This window comes from Zingiber officinale, chromosome 8A, assembly GCF_018446385.1.
Source record: "Zingiber officinale cultivar Zhangliang chromosome 8A, Zo_v1.1, whole genome shotgun sequence".
NCBI lineage: Eukaryota > Viridiplantae > Streptophyta > Magnoliopsida > Zingiberales > Zingiberaceae > Zingiber > Zingiber officinale.
The window spans coordinates 2,529,071-2,547,079 of NC_056000.1; the positions used below are offsets into that span (position 1 = coordinate 2,529,071).

The 18,009-nt window shown below is 39.3% G+C and overlaps 2 protein-coding genes and 2 pseudogenes across 3 annotated transcripts; 2 read left to right on the forward strand and 2 right to left on the reverse strand.

Annotated features, from left to right (window-relative positions):
- Positions 1-248: 248 nt before the first annotated feature.
- On the forward strand, positions 249-5,567 carry LOC122011881 (DNA-directed RNA polymerase V subunit 5A-like). The gene is made up of 4 exons (XM_042568303.1): positions 249-645; positions 1,100-1,276; positions 2,469-2,582; positions 5,308-5,567. The coding sequence occupies exons 1-4, from the start codon at positions 358-360 to the stop codon at positions 5,431-5,433; spliced, it is 705 nt and encodes a 234-aa protein (XP_042424237.1). The 5' UTR covers positions 249-357; the 3' UTR covers positions 5,434-5,567.
- A 165-nt stretch (positions 5,568-5,732) lies between these two features.
- LOC122008547 lies at positions 5,733-16,191 on the reverse strand (annotated as a pseudogene).
- On the forward strand, positions 6,569-6,659 carry LOC122013079 (annotated as a pseudogene).
- LOC122008546 lies at positions 10,204-13,755 on the reverse strand. 2 transcript variants are annotated; one of them, XM_042564309.1, is made up of 3 exons: positions 12,878-13,755; positions 10,939-11,194; positions 10,204-10,836 (listed from the first exon to the last, which is right to left on the reverse strand). In XM_042564309.1, exons 1-3 carry the CDS (start codon positions 13,715-13,717, stop codon positions 10,448-10,450), a joined length of 1,485 nt encoding a protein of 494 aa, XP_042420243.1. In that variant the 5' UTR covers positions 13,718-13,755; the 3' UTR covers positions 10,204-10,447. The 2 variants fall into 2 exon arrangements, with proteins under 2 accessions (XP_042420243.1, XP_042420242.1); XM_042564308.1 differs by having other exon boundaries at positions 10,204-11,194.
- Positions 16,192-18,009: the final 1,818 nt, after the last annotated feature.

Below are 18,009 nucleotides of genomic sequence, written 5' to 3' on the forward strand. Positions count from 1 at the left end.
GTGGCTGTGATCGTCGTCATTTTGTCGGCCTCGTACAGTTCGATGGCAATTGACACGTCATGCAGTTTTGGCATCATTTCTTGTTTTTTTTTACTTTATATTTATGTTTTTTTTATTATTAATGAGATTTGTACCCATGCCAGATCGGGCCCTACGCGAGCTAACCCAGGCCGAGGACCAGGCTTCGGCCCAGGCCCATGAAATTGCCCTAGTCTTTGAACGCGACTCGAGACGTCGTTCTTGGCCCTTCTCAGCTCGACTTCTGCGTTCGCAAAGGAAACTAGATACTCGTTCGCTGCCGCTTTTTCGGCTTCTCGCATCTACCTGCGCTGTGCTGCTCCGAATCCATTTGACGAGATGGAGGCGGAGATGGAAGCGGAGATGGCCGATACGGAATCAGGTGAAGGATCGGCTGTGCCGGAGTGCCTGAGCTCGTTTGTGGACCGTGGTTCGGTGGAGAGCCACCGATATTTCCTCGCGCGACGCACCCTACTCGAGATGATCCGCGACCGAGGTTTCCCTGTTCCAGACGACGAACTCGCCCTCACCCTTCCCGCCTTCCGCTCTAAGTTCGGTGATCAACCGAAGCTTGACGACCTCAGGATCTCCCTGAGCATCCCTTGCAAAGGCAGCCCCCCTAAGAAGGTGTGCCTGCTTATTTCCCTTACAACCCATCAAGGGCCTAGTAAAGTGGGAAAATATTTCATGAATACAGAAGAGGATGTATAATGAAGTAGTCAGTGAGTTCTGGATGATGCCATGAATGTTGTATTAGAAGTTGAGGGAATTAATTTTAACATTAAACTTTATGTGGTTAGATCCTTACTCAAAGGCTTTAGCATTGTTTTATCTTGGCTGTTAGCGTCCAATTGATTCTTCATTGCATTTACAGTTTTAATAACTTCTTATTACCCTTATTAGATTCTCTGTCAAACCTCAAACAAATTCTTTCTGTGGAGTTCATGATTGTTCTTTTCCTTTGGTCATTCTTGAGATGCCTTCCTTTTTCTGTTTCTTAAAATACTATATGTTTACATTTTTATCAATTAACGCATACTTTCTACCTATATCACACTAATAAATTTTATGCATTTTCCAGCTTCTGGTAATCTTTTTTGGAACTGAGCCTTTCAAGTTGTCAACTCTCCGTGAGATGTATGGCGCCGTCAAACAAGAAAACTTGACTAATTTAATCTTGGTATTACAAAGTAAAATGACATCCAAAGCCAGAGATGGCGTTAAAGAGATTTCTAAGATCAAAGTGGAGATTTTCCAAGTGATTTCGATTGCCTGCTCTTTTTATATGTTTTTAATTTCACTCCTTATTTTTGGGAATTCTTAGGAAATAAATTTAAGACTTTTTCTGCTTACATGATTATTCATGTTATCTAGTATCTTCTGTGATCATACTTTATTGACTTGTTTAGCATCTGAAATGTTTTAATAGATTTTATGCAGGATACAGATTGTGTCTTTCAACAAAAGCTTGTAGATAATTTTCCAATGTTCTTGTGTTACGATCCAGTTTCAACAGATGCTATTGAATGCTTATCCCTTGACATGATCCACAATATTAGTATGATTTGAGTTCTTTTCTGAAAGGTTAACATTTTAGGATAAGTGTCTAAATTAAATTGAACATGCTTTTTGCAAGTAACATGCTATATGCAAGGTTTTCTGGATCTCTTTCCTACTTTGGACTTGCGAAATCTTTATGGGATCAGCTTGTAGGTTTGAAACATAGGATTTTAAGAGCCTACAACCTAACTAAGAATATATTTGATAATTATATTTCGGATTCTATGTTTTTCCTTAAGTACTAACTTTTATGTTTTTTATTAGTGAAGAACTTGAAGACTGATGATTGATATTAGAGGATAGAATCTTATAGTGATTAGTTTACATCAAGTTTCTACACCACTAACAAAAGACTCTCAAAGCAATAAAGCATTCAATTATTGAAGGAAAAAAAACACCTTTGTCCTGAAGCATACTAGTTACAAATTCCCTTTCAATACAATATGGATTTTTCTGAGCAACAAAAGAGCACATTAAGTAAAACTTGAACCACTTGAGAGTTGATGCCAGATCTTATTCTAGACTACCATGTCACAGCACAGCAAACCTTATGTTTATAACTGTGCTTCTAAATAACTTTTTTGATGTCCACTAGGCTTAGAAAGCTATATTTGAAAAGAAAGTAAACAGGTCTTTGAAAGAACAAAGGGCCAATATACAACAAACCATAAGTCCAACTATTTGGGGTCTGCCAAGTACTCTATTAAACATGAACGTGGTCCAAAGAAAACGTTCATGTTATCATTTTTTTTTTTTGCACAAGTTATCATGGAGCATTTAACGGTTGGCTTCTTCCATCTGTCTTATTCTTTTCTTGTTCTATAAAAATAAGTTCTGCACTGGAGGACTTTTGTTGATATTCTGATGCCTAATCTGCTCAATGATCTCAGATAACTGAATTGCTGGTCAATATCACAAAGCATGTTTTGATGCCAAAACATGAATTACTAACTACAGATGAGAAACAAGACCTACTGAAGAAGTACAACGTGGGTGAAAGTCAGGTAAAAGCAAATTAAAATTTCAAGTTACTAAATTTAAAAATAATGGCCATTTTTGCTTTTATTGACTTATGTTTTCTACAATTTTTCTTGGTATATGTTAAATTTCTAGTGTTCTTTTTGGCCATTTTATTTTATTTTATTTTTATGAATGTGCTTTCTGTTTATCCAATCATGTTTCATTGTCCAAGTTATTGTCCTTTGTTTTTTTTCTAGAAAAAGTCATCTTAAGGTACTTCTTATCCTTTTATTCTTTTTCTCTCCTCTCAATAATGTGTGTGTTTGTCATTGAACTTTCAAGTGAAGGTATAGTGTCAATGTTTACCCATACTGGTTCCTTGTTGGATATAGCTGGATGGCTCTGGAATACCAATTGTGTATCCGCTACTACATAAGGTTTCCATAAATAATCAGAAAGGAATTTCTTGCTAAAATGGTAATTGTGAAAATAGAAAACATGTCTTCCTATTCTCAACTAGGGTTAATCCACTAAACTGTAGATATGCCTACGACAGGGTGACCTAAACAACAATTCACAACACCCTAATTCATCTACGATATAATCACCTATTACAAAAGCTGAACATATCGAATCTAATGTGCTAAACAAACTACAGATATTTTGACGTCTTCATCTATCATAATTAACAGCAATGCATCCCTAAATAAAAGTGTCGGAGGTTAATCTCCGCTAACTAACATTGCTATCAAAGTCTGCACGTGAAATTGGAGGCGACAACATAGATGTTGAGTTGGACTTCAACAAACACTAATGCATATATATGATTATTGACTACCAACATAATGCAACAACATCATTAAACAAGCAATCCAACAGCTACCAACAACACCAAACCAACAGCCTTTAACAATACATTACTAGTGGTATCATCACAATTAACTATAACATTTGTAACCTTCAATTATATACTGGTAGATCGTCGCATGTTCGGACCAATTGGTTTCTTTGTGCACTCTTGCCCCGTTGAGAGCAGCACTGCATGCCCACCCAAGTTTGAGTACCATAATGCTCGCCTTAGTATTCCAATGATGTTGCATTTGACATCCTAACACGAGGTGTCTCATAGGTATATGGCTTGAGATTTTGTATGAGTCAAAAGAATGAGTCTTGCACACAAGTGCCTTGTGTGTGTTCCCAGAAGTGCATATAAGGCGTACGTAATATATTAAAACATGTTCCCATCTGTAGCCATAAGCCTCCTTGAATTCAACTTAACATCCAACGTGTTCAACACTTACCAGCATGAATTACCTACCAACTACTTGTTCCACTTGATTGTTCACTCATCGTGCCAATTATAATTCATAATTGATGCGGTGATAAAAGGGGCCCACCAAGTGTGGGTTAAAGGATGGGGTAGCAGCCAACGTGGAAGTTAAAGTCAAGGAAGTCAACGTCAGAGAACCAACTAGCTCACCAAAGGGGAGCCGAGCAGAGCTCTACTGCAGTGGCTGATCGGGCATGAAGCGCCCGACCAGCAAAGGGTTGGTCCAAGCAGAACGCCCGTATAGTCAAGATCATCAGGCGCTCGTCACATAGCAGAGAAACGTTGGGACAACTGGAGCGTTAGTCTGATCGGGCGGAAACAATCTACCAAACCGAATCATTGCAGGGGAACAACAGAGGTCGATTGGGCGGGGATCCTTGGCCAAACAATGGAACCCCTCTCATATATATCCCTTTGGGAGATAATGTCGTTGATAACGAGGCATGGTCAACAGGCGGATCGTACGACGAAAACTTCTACAATCTCATCAGGCATTGCATGCCCTGTTAAGGTAGTCCTTTCATAGGACAATTTAGAGAATGTGCCCACACATCGAGGAGCGTGCACGTCGTCTGTTGGGGTGCTCTATATAAAGGGGGTCCATGTACCAGCGGAGATACGCGTTATTCACTATTCATGCCGGTGTTTAATGTTGCTCCATTTTCTTCCATATTTCCGGTGACTAACTTGAGTGTCGGAGGGGCAACGCCGGAGATTCCTTCCCTGATTCGGTACTAATGTTTCTTGCATTGCAAAGCAAAGCGAAGTCTACATCTAGTCAACACAAAAGTCACATCCTCAGCTAGCCATCTCCACGATTTTCGGCCCGGATCAATAATACTTGGATGTATTTCCAATAGATAAACTAAATGAGAGAATAGATTAAAATAGGATGGACATGTCAAAGATAACTTCCTAGGTTCTTTAGTCACATAAAGTGAATAAATTGGAGTTGAATGCTTGAGAGAGAAGATCAAAGTAAAATCTGCTTAATATTATTTAGTGATCTTAAAAAACATGATTCTTTCCATGAACTAAAAGATGGAGGAAATATTCATGTAGGCTTGTAGTCGATTTCCGATAGTTGATATTTCTTGCGGAATAAGATTGACTCACTGTATTGGACATGGGCATCTACATAGTTTGATTTTGATCTGCCAAGTCCCAGTGATAGGTGAGGTTACATCTGGACGGTATCACAAAACACTTCATAGAATAAGGGATATTAGGTTCATTTCATGTGGCACTGATTGTTTATCGAGTAAAGTTTTGTCATATAATTATTTCATTTACGTTTCTCAATAAGAATACAGAAGCTGGCAAACATCAATGGCAATATGGCATACTTGCTTTCTATCCATAAAAAAGTCACGGCATACTTTCTTTCTATCCATAAAAAACTCACATTTACCTAATGCAATAAGATGTTTGTATTGCAGTTTCCTCGTATGCTCGAGAGTGATCCAGTTTCTCGGTATCATGGGTTGAAGAAAGGGCAGATTGTTAAGGTCACCTATGAAGGAGAGCTCACTGGATCTCATGTTACTTACCGCTGCGTTTTGTAATTTTCTCTAACCGGTGATCTTGTTGTGCTATTTTCTTCTGCAGTTTTAGTCAAAATGTAAAGGAAGTCGTATTTTGGTCAATCATGTAAATGTAAGTTCTCGCGAGAACCTAGAAACTATTGGTAGAATCAATATACATTTATCTCTTTCAAAAAAAAATTAGTAATTAAGCATATCTAAAGATTGGTAGGATTGTCTTTCATTGAACCAAAATCCAACATGACCACACATCTTCATTTTTTTCAGCAATAGTAACGCTACTGATGACGTACTGTGATTTAGTAGCTAAACATTCTTATTTAGTTCCCTATTAAAGCCAGCAGAAAAGCCTTGTAATCCCCTGAAACCTCTTTGCCAGTATCATGTTCCAGTGTAACATTGGTTCTCTTGTAGAACATCTCCTTGATCATCCTCAAATCCTTTCCGCATGCATCACAACAACGAGAGTTAGCGCATCCTCATCGGTATTCTTGCTGCAGATTGCACGGCGAAGAACCTACAAATCACAGCCAATTCATATCGACCAAACCCAGTCAGTAAATTAAAAGAGGTTGGATCAATGATCTTAATTCATGTTTCTTGCTAGTCACCTTCACATAGTACTTATGAGGCGAGATGATGCATCGAATTGCTGTTCGCAGTGCGCGTGCAAACTCATTTGGTGGATTAGCAGTGAAAGCCTAACCAAAATATATACAGATCAGTAGGTAGTTCAATCTTCCATATCGGTTTGACTCCAAAAAGGAAGACTAAAAATGACCATTGCCTTGGTAATAGAAACACCAAACTCGTCTTTGTAATGGTTAAACGTAGTGCGAAGTTGTGCCTTGCTCTGAGTGCTCAAAAATCAAAATTCAAATGATCTCGGAATGGTTGAAGCTGTGATCGACGATAGCAACCTGATTAGTCTTGGCTTCCGACCGCGCCACACCCACGTCGATCTCCTCCCCATCGCATCTGTATGTGCTTACGAGTGCAACCAAGAGCTGCATTGCAATTGACAATATCAAGTGTCGATCAAACATGGAAATTTAAGACATTACAAAGAAATCGATCGGCGCATACTTGGCGAAGATCACCAACAGTATGGGCTGCCACTTCTTCTTCCAGGCAATGCTTGTAACGATATAAAACAATACCTTTCTCAGTCTTTTGGTTAAGATCAAGTATAGTATCTGTTCTTATCAATTGTAACGATATAAAACATTCATCAAAACACAGCCCTTAAAGTTTTTTTTTTTTTTTTTTTTTTTGAGAAGTTGGCATTTTCAAAATTTTGTTGGCAACCCTAAAGTTAATAAAGTTAGTAGATTTTAGAAGAATTTTAACTTTTTTAGTTTGTGAAAATATTAATATATTGTGTTTAAAATCTGTTTTAAAAAATATTTTAAAAAAAAATTTCTCCGTTACAAAATATCGTGAAAACTTTTGAAATTTTTTTTGAAAAGATTCTTTTTAAAACTATTTTTTTTAACTTTAAAATTTTTAATAAGTTAAGTTTCAAAACTATCTTTGAATATATTTTATAAAATATATTTTTTGAAAATTTTTTACCGTTATACATTTTTCCTCCCTCGAGTAATCCTGAAAACTATTTATTGTACAAATTTCATTTCTTTTTTACTTTTCTTAGCACATCTTTTGCTTAATATCTATTCTTATTTTTTTGTTGAATATCAAAGGAAGAGGGTTAAGCGGTTAAGTTAATTAAATTAACAAACTTTAAAACAAATCGAAATCCAAATAACTTAAATCATATTATTTTGAAAAAAGGTTAAGGGGTTCGGAATTTGGATGGAAATCCAGTGCCAACTCCCGTCAGTGCACCAGACTGACCAGTCAAAGTCGCATCGTAGAAATTGAATTAATGAAAATTAATTTATGGTTTTCGTCTCTATATATAATATCCGATCTCTTTCAGCCGGCCGAAAAGAATGATACAATTTTACTAAATTAAATTTGTTTTGACTTTCTCTGACGAACGCATGCGCATCACGCATTAGCAGGTGATCAACGAGACTTCGAGTGGCCAACATTATGAGCGGAGTCTTCAAACGCACCATGACAGGCATCCATTTCCAAGGTATATATTAATTACTATTCAATATACGTGAATGGAGAAAAGATGGTAGAGGAAAGTAATTCTATTGTAAATGGGATCTTAGTCTCACATTAAGAGTTTCAAGATAAATTGATTAGTTTATATTGATTCACATGCTTTGATGATGTGAATAAATACATAAGGAGAGACTCTCTCTCACGCGTGGGTATGTAGGAGGGTGTATATCCAAGGCTTGGATTGTACTGAATTAAGTTAACTTTTGTGTGAGCACGACCTGCGTGCGACGAATGCCGAACCGGTTAGGGCAAAATTTTTGCCCATTTATCTAAGCTCCTATATAAGGAGACTGTCATCATATGGCAAAATGTTACACACACGAAAAGCTGAAACTCTCCACCTATGTTTCCCCTCCAACTCTATCGTGCACTTCTTGCTCGGGGGGAGTGCCCGTGATAGCAATAGGGTACTTCTCAGTTTGCCGTGACCACTAGTGCTTGGTGGGGATCGCGGTTAGCCATTGTATCCTGGGAAACAAACGACCCAAGAAAACCTCGAAGCACAGTCGGAGGTGGGGTGAATCTGTTTCAATGAAACTGCATTTATCGCAAGCCTCGGTCGCTCGGGCGCTCACTCGTCCGACCACTTTCTAGGCTTCGCTCAATTGTTCACCCGCCAACTCACTCGGCAGAGGCCTCCAACTCGCTCAACAAGAAGCATCCAACTTGATCGGCAGAAGTCTTCTTCTTCGCTCATCCTATTGATTGCAAGTTCACTCAGTTTGTTCGCCCGACCGACCTCCATCTCGCTCGGTCTGGGTAAAATTTGTCTAAGTGGAACAACCAACATTTTGCCACAATAAACCTTTTATTGCTTGTAACTGATGCATTAAATTGAAGGTTAATGCAGAGAGTGAAACGTTAGCATTTCATATCTCGGTGATTAATGATCATTAACGTTGTTGTTGATCTGAGCTCCTATATAAGGAGGTTGCGATTATATGGTAAAAGGTTATACACACGAAAAGCTGAAGCTCTTCACTTACATTCCCCCTCCAACTCTATCGTGCATTTCTTGCTCGGTGAAGTGCCCGTGATAGCAATCAAGTACCTCTCATCGCCGAGACCACCAATGCTTGGTGGGGATCGTAGTTAGTCGTTGTATCTTGGGAAACAGACGACCAAAGAAAGCCTCGAAGCACAACCGAGGTGGGGTGAATCTGTTTCAAGGAAACTGCGTTCATCGCAGGCCTCGGTCGCTCGGGCGCTCACTCGTCTGACCGCTTTCTAGGCTTCTCCTGGCCGATCACTTCACTCAATTGTTCGCCCACCAACTCGCTCAGCAGAGGCCTTCAACTCGCTCGGCAAGAAGCATCCAACTCGATGGCAGAAGCCTTCTTCTTCGCTCGTCCGACCGATTGCAAGTTCACTCAGTCTGTTCTCCCGACCGACCTCTATCTCGCTCGGTCGCTCGCTCCTTCGTTTGGTTGCTTTTTGGTCTTCGCTCGACTGACCGCTAGCTCGCTCGGTCGATCAACACGGTCGACCACTCGCGCAGTGCGCTCGCCCAGCATAATTCTAGGCTTTGCCCGTCCAGTCGCGGATGCTCGTTCGCCCAGCCGATCTCTCACTTGCTCGGATGCACATCTGTTTGCTCGCTCGACCACTACGCTTGGATGCACATCTGTTTGCTCGCTCGACCGCGCGCACACACACACAATCCTGAAGGGGTGCAAAGTTTTCATCTCGTTCCGAGCCGTGCATCTTGATCCTCTCTACTTCAAGGATGGTCGGACCTTCAATCCTTGGAGATGGCACCTGGTGAATATTAATTAGTTGGTTAATCATGCATAATTTAATTACAATTAATTGGTTAATTAATTACTAATTAACTGCATGCGGTGGATGCAGAATAAAGAGTGAGCAACTACTACGTATCCGTACTACAAGCCCTTCGACGGAGGATCTCGGCTCTGTCCTGGCTACGAACTTGCTCACATCGTCATCTCCGTCTTCCTCCATTACCTCATCACTCGCTTCATGTGCCAGCTTAGTTAAATTTTAATTTCCAATTAATGTAATTAATTTTTCATAGTTAATAATTAATGCAGTTGGGAGGAAACTGAGAAAGATAGGTTTGTGTTCTTCCCCACCACGAGGACTCTCAAGGGCTACCCCCATCAATGTTCGATATCACAACATCAGCAACAATGACAATAATAATGGCAAGCCAGTCATTGATCAGTCCACATCTTCTTCTTCCTCAACCATGTGTTAGTTAATTGCATCAAAAAATATGTAATTGATAGTGAAGGTTGTTCATCAAATATAAAACAACAAATTAAAATGTATAAGTTAAACAATCTATATTATAATAAATTAGTTTGGAAAATGTGACTGAAATAAACTTTTGAGTGTTTTTTTCTCATTCTATCTTAAACTTTCATTTACTTCCAATTGGTATTTAGTTTGATTGGCATCTAAGATTTCTCTGGTTATACTTTCCGTCTTATTTGAACATGATTTAAGGTAATTTTTATTCAAACAAAAAATGAACAATATTGTTACTATTACATTCTTCTTTGGTTATAAAAAGAAACATTTTTTTGTTAAGCCAAATAAAAAGGAAGAAGATCTATGCAAAAAAAAAGTGGACTGCAAGTCTTATCATGGCTATAGAACATTTCTGGGTTGTGATGTCATTTAGCAGAAAGAAAGAACGTCTATATTTCACTTCAAAGTCTTAATCCTTCTAATCCATTTCTAAAAGACAAAAGAGGTGATCCAAATTCATTAGTCTTCTACCAGCAAAAACAAAACACATTTTCAAGCTATAGGAACTGAAACCCAGAAGTTTTTTGTTTTTCCAAGGATTTGTACTTCAACCAGATGTTGAGCGTTGAATAGTGATGAATTCATCTTCACAGCCGAACTTGTAATGTGAAAGAAGATTTGGTCATGTGTCGTCATCCAAATCAAAACTACAGTTCCCTGCAGAAGTACTATCATCATCATAATCCAATGCATTCACCTGCCTGTCCTGAAAATGGCCGATAACTGCTTGGGCTTCAGTCATTAAAGTAGCCATCGCAGCTTTTATAACTCCAGATTGTGGCCTGGTATCATTCATATTAATGCAACTAACGACATGGTTTTCTTTACCATGGTATGTTCTCCTTCTTCTTGCTTCTATACAATGCAGATGATCAATATATCTCTCATGCAAAGCAACATTCTTAATCCGCTTCAGAACCTCTGGACTTGGATCTACATCATTTGTTTTGAACCTGGACAAAGGCCTCTTATGAGCTGAGGAAGACCTCTCACTGCACTTCATCAGAAAACCTGTAGTAAACAAAGAATCTGGAGTTCCAGGATCTCCATTTGCAGGCATTATAATGGCAGATGCATTTGGAGAGTTTTCAAGATGTGAGAAATAGTCACCACCTGTGGTTTGATCTGCCAATTGATGCTTTCTCAGCAAATGCCTAACTGTCTTTTGGGCGGCAAGAGTCCTTCGTTTACTTCTCCTTGCCTTTTTGAATTTCAACTTTGTGTCATCTAGAGGTTTGTCTCCGAATGTAAAATGGACTATTGGAGATAAATCAGCTTTCTTGGCTCTTGAACGAGGCTGGTGTTGAGGCGGAGTTGCAAAATTGGCATGGATTCTGTCAAAGCATTCTTGTGCAGACTTTTCTGGTACCTGTGGATACACAAAATTATATGGCATTGGGTATGGTGATTCTAGCAAGGGAATCACTATCAATGTAATGTCAGTCGGTGAGCAATATAGACCATGAATCATCACCATAGTATGCCACATTCTATCCTCTAGTGGGTTTCACATGTTTATGTCATAAATAGATAGTTTTTTGCTATTTACTTTGGTGATCATGTACATCCACCATATTGGAAAGAGGGAATACAAGCTCCGAGTAAAACACCTTTCATAAGGAATTCATCGGAAACAAAATAACAGTTAACAATAAATCAACTGAGCTAAACTTAAAACAAATCAGAATAACTACTAGTTGAAAATGTTTTTGCTATTGTGTACATAACTTGCCTTCACTCGATACTCATTTTAGATGCTCTTTATGGATTCAATCAAGCAGGACTTTAAGCTACTCTTTAGTGGTGCTGAATGGTAAAACTCTTTGACATGCCTTTTGTATCACCTAAAATTTACAAGACAATGCTAGAATTTACAAATGTATTCTTTCCTTAATTTCACTTTCCTATGGTGAAATATGAAAGGTGCTTGTACACTAGTTCGATGTTGTTTACATCATGGCAGATGTCCTGACAATAGGTAGTGCATAACAGCGCCACAATCATAGAATTCTGATTCAAACCTACGAAGGACATGACACAATCACATGACTCCAGAAACTCTTTTCATTTAAATTGTCCATCCTTTACTTATTAATGATATCTTCCTCCACCCCACCTTGTTGATTAGTATATCAAGATATCTAATTCTCTTTATGTTGTTGATATATGCTGAGTTTTAGTCCTGCATAACTTTTTTAGTTTGTTTAATTTATTCCACAATTCAACCTTCAATTTTATTGGTCCACACTCATCAATTAGCACAATGTCGTCAATAAATAACATACTTATATTAAATATGCTAATAAGTTCATTTGTTAACAATCTGAAAGATAGGAGCTTAAATTTACTCCTAGATTCTGATCAGAAAGACTGTTGTATCTATTAGACAGTGAAATGAATTTGGAATCTATTAACATCCTCCAAGAAAATTGTCAACATTCCCATTGTACTGAAACCAATGAAAGAACACTTAATAATTTATTGAGCAGTGTGCAAAGCGTTTGAAATACAGGAAAGAATGTCACTTAAGTAAGATTTGCAAAGGAATTTCAAACAGATTTACTAGTTTACCAATCCTTATCATAAAATTAGTTTAGGATACAAGATGCATGACACAAAGTTTTGATGTTGTGAATAGTGATAAATATAATGAAAAAGTAAATTTGATAAATTTGCAAACTGATCACTTAAAAAAAGTAAACTCTGATAGCTCTCAACACAACTGAAGGGACGTAACAAGAAATGAAACATATACTAGTTTGCCAACAAAATGGCAAATAAATCCAGCAAGTATGGTATAAAAATTATTCTCTGTTTTCCATTTGTTTAAGACCACACTAAGACTCCGTTGGTCTTATTGTCAATTGAAGTACTTTGATCGTCATATAAGAATTATCTAATGCTTATACATTAAGTTTCACCAGAGAGCGCAAAAAGGGATCACAAGATAAAACTAGTAGATCTATCATATTAGTGTCGACGGAACTAGCAGCAAGGGTGACCAAGAGATAGACAGGGACTGAAAAACTTAAGCAAGCAGAGCGCAAAATACCATTTTGGAGACCTTCTTCCAGAAATGCGGTGTAGGCCTCGCCAACAAGTAAGCCCTCTGCAATGCTCTCTCTTGCTCTTCCGTCCAATCCTTCGAAGCACGATCATGATAGACCTGGCCATCTCCTCCTGCAACCTCTTTCCTCTCCTCGACCAAGAGTTCAACTTTCCTTCTCTTGTCCCGCCTTCCTTTCCTCTCCGCAACATCCTCCGCCTTCCCTTCACCCACCAAACCAAGAAATCCGCCCGTGTTCACATGCGTAACCGCACTGGATGCCAACCTCGAGGACCTCCTCAGCTTCTGAGGCGTCTCTAGCGAACCAAGAACTCCATCCGCGTTCACATGCCTAACCGCAATGGATTGCAACCTCAATGACCTCCTCACCTTCGGAGGCGTCTCTACCAAGCCAAGAACTCCGCCCGCGTTCACGTGCCTGACCGTAATGGATGCCAACCTCGAGGACCTCCTCAGATTCTGAGGCGCCTCGACCGATCTCCAACCCCTAATCTTCCTCCCATCAGGAGCAATTTCTTTCGTGAATCCTCCACTTGAGCCGGGATCACTCTCGCTCTTCTTCGCCTCTCCTGAAGCCAATCTAGAAGACCTTCGAAGGAAGCGGGGTGCCGGGACGGGAGGCGAAGTTAGTTTATCCTCAGAAGACGGCGTTGCATTGCTAGGTTTCTTGGTTTTCTTGTTGCCGTTCGAACGACTGGGAGTAGGTCGTCCAGTCGTCTCGATACTCTTTGACGACTGGAATCGAGGAGATCCGATGGGGATTTGGTGATACCTGTGTCGCCGGCCGGTTTCACGTGTCACGGTGGTCGGAGGTCTCTTCGCCATCTCGTCTATTCCGAGCAAATCAAATTGCGTGACTTGAGGAAGAGAGGAGGGGAGTCGAGAGAGGGAAAGAACTTCCGGTATTTAGAAATTCATGGGCCGATTGGCCTTTTACGACCCAATTAGGTCGAAATAAACATTATCCAGATCTTTATTCATAATATAAACAATTTTAGTCGTTAACCTGTACTTTTTAAAAGTGGTAATTTATGTCAACGTAGTTAATGATGTTATTAACTACCGCTGCGTTATGTAATTTGCTCTAACTGGTGATCTTTTTGTGCTATTTTCTTCTGCAGTTTTAGTCAAAATGTAAAGGAAGTCGTATTTTGGTAAATCATGTAAACGTAAGTTCTCACGAGAACTTAGAAATTATTGGTAGAATATCCTGTCCGATGACATGGATGTTAGAGATGTGATATTCTTGTTGACTTCCGGTGGACTTCACTCCGACCTATAACATAAGGAGTGTCAGTATCGGGCCAGGTAAAGGGTTCTAGCGATGACCCTCCGACGCTCAAGGCAATCTCCGACGAAGTAAGAAAAAGAATCAACGAGAACAATAGCGCAACAATAAATATTACGTGTAACGTATATTTTGTGGCACTAGCTCACAAAATGATGTCGAAAGATAGTGTGTTGTGTCTGTTAGTGGGCCAAGTGGGACAGCCGCTTAGTCGAAATTCCACTATCCACGTGCTGTCTGTTGTCGGTCCGAGTAGGATGGCCGCTCGGCCAAAAGTTCACTGTCCGAATACTATGCTGCTGGGTCGAGCGGGATGGCCGCTCGACCGGAAGTCCATTGTCCGCGTGAACTGTTGCTGAGTCGAGCGGGATAGCCGCTCGACCGAAAGTCCACTGTCCGTGTACTCAGCTAATGTCAAGTCTGTTGCTAGGCTGAATGAGGTATCCGCTCGGCTCGGCTTCTGCGCGTTATTTGAACGTCGGTTGTTTGATTGCTCCTTGTGTCGAAGACGGTGGGTCGGAGCTTACTCCCTGGTCGACGCATGATTCACCCGATCAACCGATATCGTCTCCCCATTGACCGTCTTGACTTTGATCTTCCTTGACCTCTACCATGATAGTAGGATGGAGTCATTCATCATTACCACATGATACAGTTATCTCTGCACATCTAAAGATTGGTAGGATTGTCTTTCATTGAACCAAAATAATCCAACATGACCACACATCCTCATTTTTTTCAGCAATACTAAAGCTACTGATGAGCTACTGTGATTTAGTATCTAAACATTCTTATTTAGTTCCCTATTAAAGCCAGCAGAAAGGCCTTGTAATCCCCTGAAACCTCTTTGCCAATAGCATGTTCCAGTGTAACATTGGTTCTCTCAAACCCAATCAGTAAATGAAAAGAGGTTGGATTAATGATCTTAATTCATGTTTCTTGCTAGTCACCTTCACATAGTACTTAAGAGGCGAGATGATGCATCGAATTGCTGTTCGCAGTGCGTGTGCAAACTCATTTGGAGGATTAGCATTGAAAGCCTAACCAAAACATATACATGATCAGTAGGTAGTTCCATCTTCCATATCGGTTTGAATCCAAAAATGTAGACTGAAAACGACCATTGCCTTAGTAATAGAAACACCAAACTCGTCTTTGTAATGGTTAAACGTAGCGCGAAGTTGTGCCCTGCTCCGAGTGCTCAAAATTCGAATGATCTCGGAATGGTTGAAGCTGTGGTCGTCGATAGCAACCTGAATAGTCTTGGCTTCCGACCGCGCCACACCCACGTCGATCTCCTCCCCATCGTATCTGTATGTGCTCACGAGTACAACCAAGAGCTGCATTGCAATTGACAATATCAAGTGTCGATCAAACATGGAAATTTAAGACATTAAAAAGAAATCGATCGGCGCATACTTGGCGAAGATCACCAACAGTATGGGCTGCCACATCTTCTTCCAGGCAATGCTTGTAACGACCTTGGTAGGCATCCTTGACTGCCAAGAGCTCCTTTGGTGAATTCACACATGCGATTTCGATGATTACTCGGTAATCGAGTTTCCTTTTCAGAGCAATGTTTGCGAAAACAGCCTCGCGTTCAAGTGGTTCAAACATCCATCGATACACAGCCCTCTACAAATAAAAGACATAAAAAAAACACCGAGAGAGAGATCTATAGATTGATTGAGGAGGAGCGTGCCTCAAAATCCCCTGATAATTCTGATTCAAGTCGCTTGATGAGATTCTCATTGTGCTGCTCCTCAAAAGCCAGACTTATTTGGTGCCTTTGAGCTGCATTTCTGTGTGCTAATACATTGATTATCGCTTGCTCATCAGTTCCCCATCCTAAAGAATCATGAACAAGCTAGATAGATTGAGGTTTAAGTAAAAAAGAAGTATAGCTATTTACTGAAATTTAACTCGTTGTATTACCATGGCAAGCCTTCCAGATGCGCTCGGCGTCTTCAGATGGAGAAGGAACAGGATCCGGGACTGTGAAAGTGGCCATGGATATTGAAATTCCTCGCTGCAGAACTGCTGAAGGATGAGGAAATTTTTGTGACTCGCCTTTGGAGAGATTTATATAGGGTTACGTTGTATGGATTGAATCGAGGTGTGTAAAGAAACGGATATTGTGCATTAATTGTTCTCCTGCTTAATTAGCATGATTAATTTTGGGAACTGCTTTGAATGGCGTAACGCGTACAATTTGTTTTTATATATGCCCATGTATATTATTCCTACTCACCAGCTTCTGTCGTGTTGTCCAAATGCGTTTTTCTACTGTCGTGTTTCACGATTTTTAGATGGATATCGAGATAATCTTTTGTTGAAATTTATCTAATGGAAGTAATTTTAATAATTATTTGATTTTAGTATGGACAGTTGAAATTTTAAAATTTAAATTTGGATTGTATTTTTTAAAAATTATTTGATAAATTAATTTTTTTTAAAAAAAGTTCTCTTTCTCGAAATGCACGATATAATTTCTAATTTTAGTAAATTATATTATATAAAACAATGACAATATTATTTGAAATTTCTTAAAAGACTTTCAATTATATTTTTTTTGTATCTTGAAACATGGGACTTTAAATGATGCAGTTTTTAGCTTGAAACATACATGAGTCATTATATTTTATCCGATAACAAATGTAGATAATCGTGTCTAAAAGCTGAGAAAATAGTTAGCTAGAAACATGATACTAGTGTTGACTGAAAGAAGAGTCCGTGTTGTCTTGCAAAACTAGAAGCATTAGTACTGGGTCATGGAAGGAGTTCCGACGTTGACCCTCCGACACTCAAATCAGTCTTCGGTTTGGAAAGAATAGTAGCAATCAACAACAGCAAAGAGAGTGTAGAATAATGAAGCATCACATACTTTCGCCTATAGATAGAGACCCTTTTTTATATTATCATTGTAGTATCTATGCACGCATCCCAAAGTATATATACATTTTCCAAAGCTTTCTAAGAAAAGATAAATCAAAAAATATCTCTGATACTTTTCTTAAAGCGAACACGTAAATCTCTATGATATGACTAGCTAAAAGCTTCTAAAGTACTGTTTACTTGTTAGACATTCTCTATTGTCTGCGGCACAAACTTTCAAAAGAGTACAATAAGATATGTATGTGGGCCCCGTTGCAGATCGACAAGAGGCCACTTGGCTGAGATATCACTAACTTGGTTGTACAGGGTGAAGCGGTCGACTTATTCTTCAGTCGGTTTTACTATCGTCAAAGAGGCACATTATGCCTGATTTGACCTAAGGTCCAATTGGCCAAGGTGGCCCCGGGTAACTTTGTTTTTGCTCTTGACCTCGGCTGTAAGTTGCTAAGGGTGACAGCTCGGATGGTCTAATCGGCCTTTCACGTCCGACTGGCTCTAGAGGCCCGCTCGGTCATCCACAATCCGCAGTCTCGTAGTGCACCCGACCTTGCGACTTTGACCATTTGATTTTGACCTCTCGTTAGCCAGTCTTCACTGTTTTGAACCACTTTGGAGGGGGTCATCTTTATCACAGTATTAGTAGATATATGAATGAGTTTCGATTTAGTGTATAGAACATTCTATTCTGATATTCAAGTCAAAAATTATGATCTTCAAAAACATGCATTTGACACATAAATATAACTTATCGTAAGGATAACAAAACTAGACATGGACGTCATAAATACCTTCACTGCACAATCCTCGTTCATTACATGTCACCTTATTTTTATAAATCCAAATATCCTAGGTCAATCAATGAGTTTTAGTCAAAACTCATTAATAGACCTAAAGAACTCTTATTAAACTCATTCTAAATGCTACATGTTTCTGA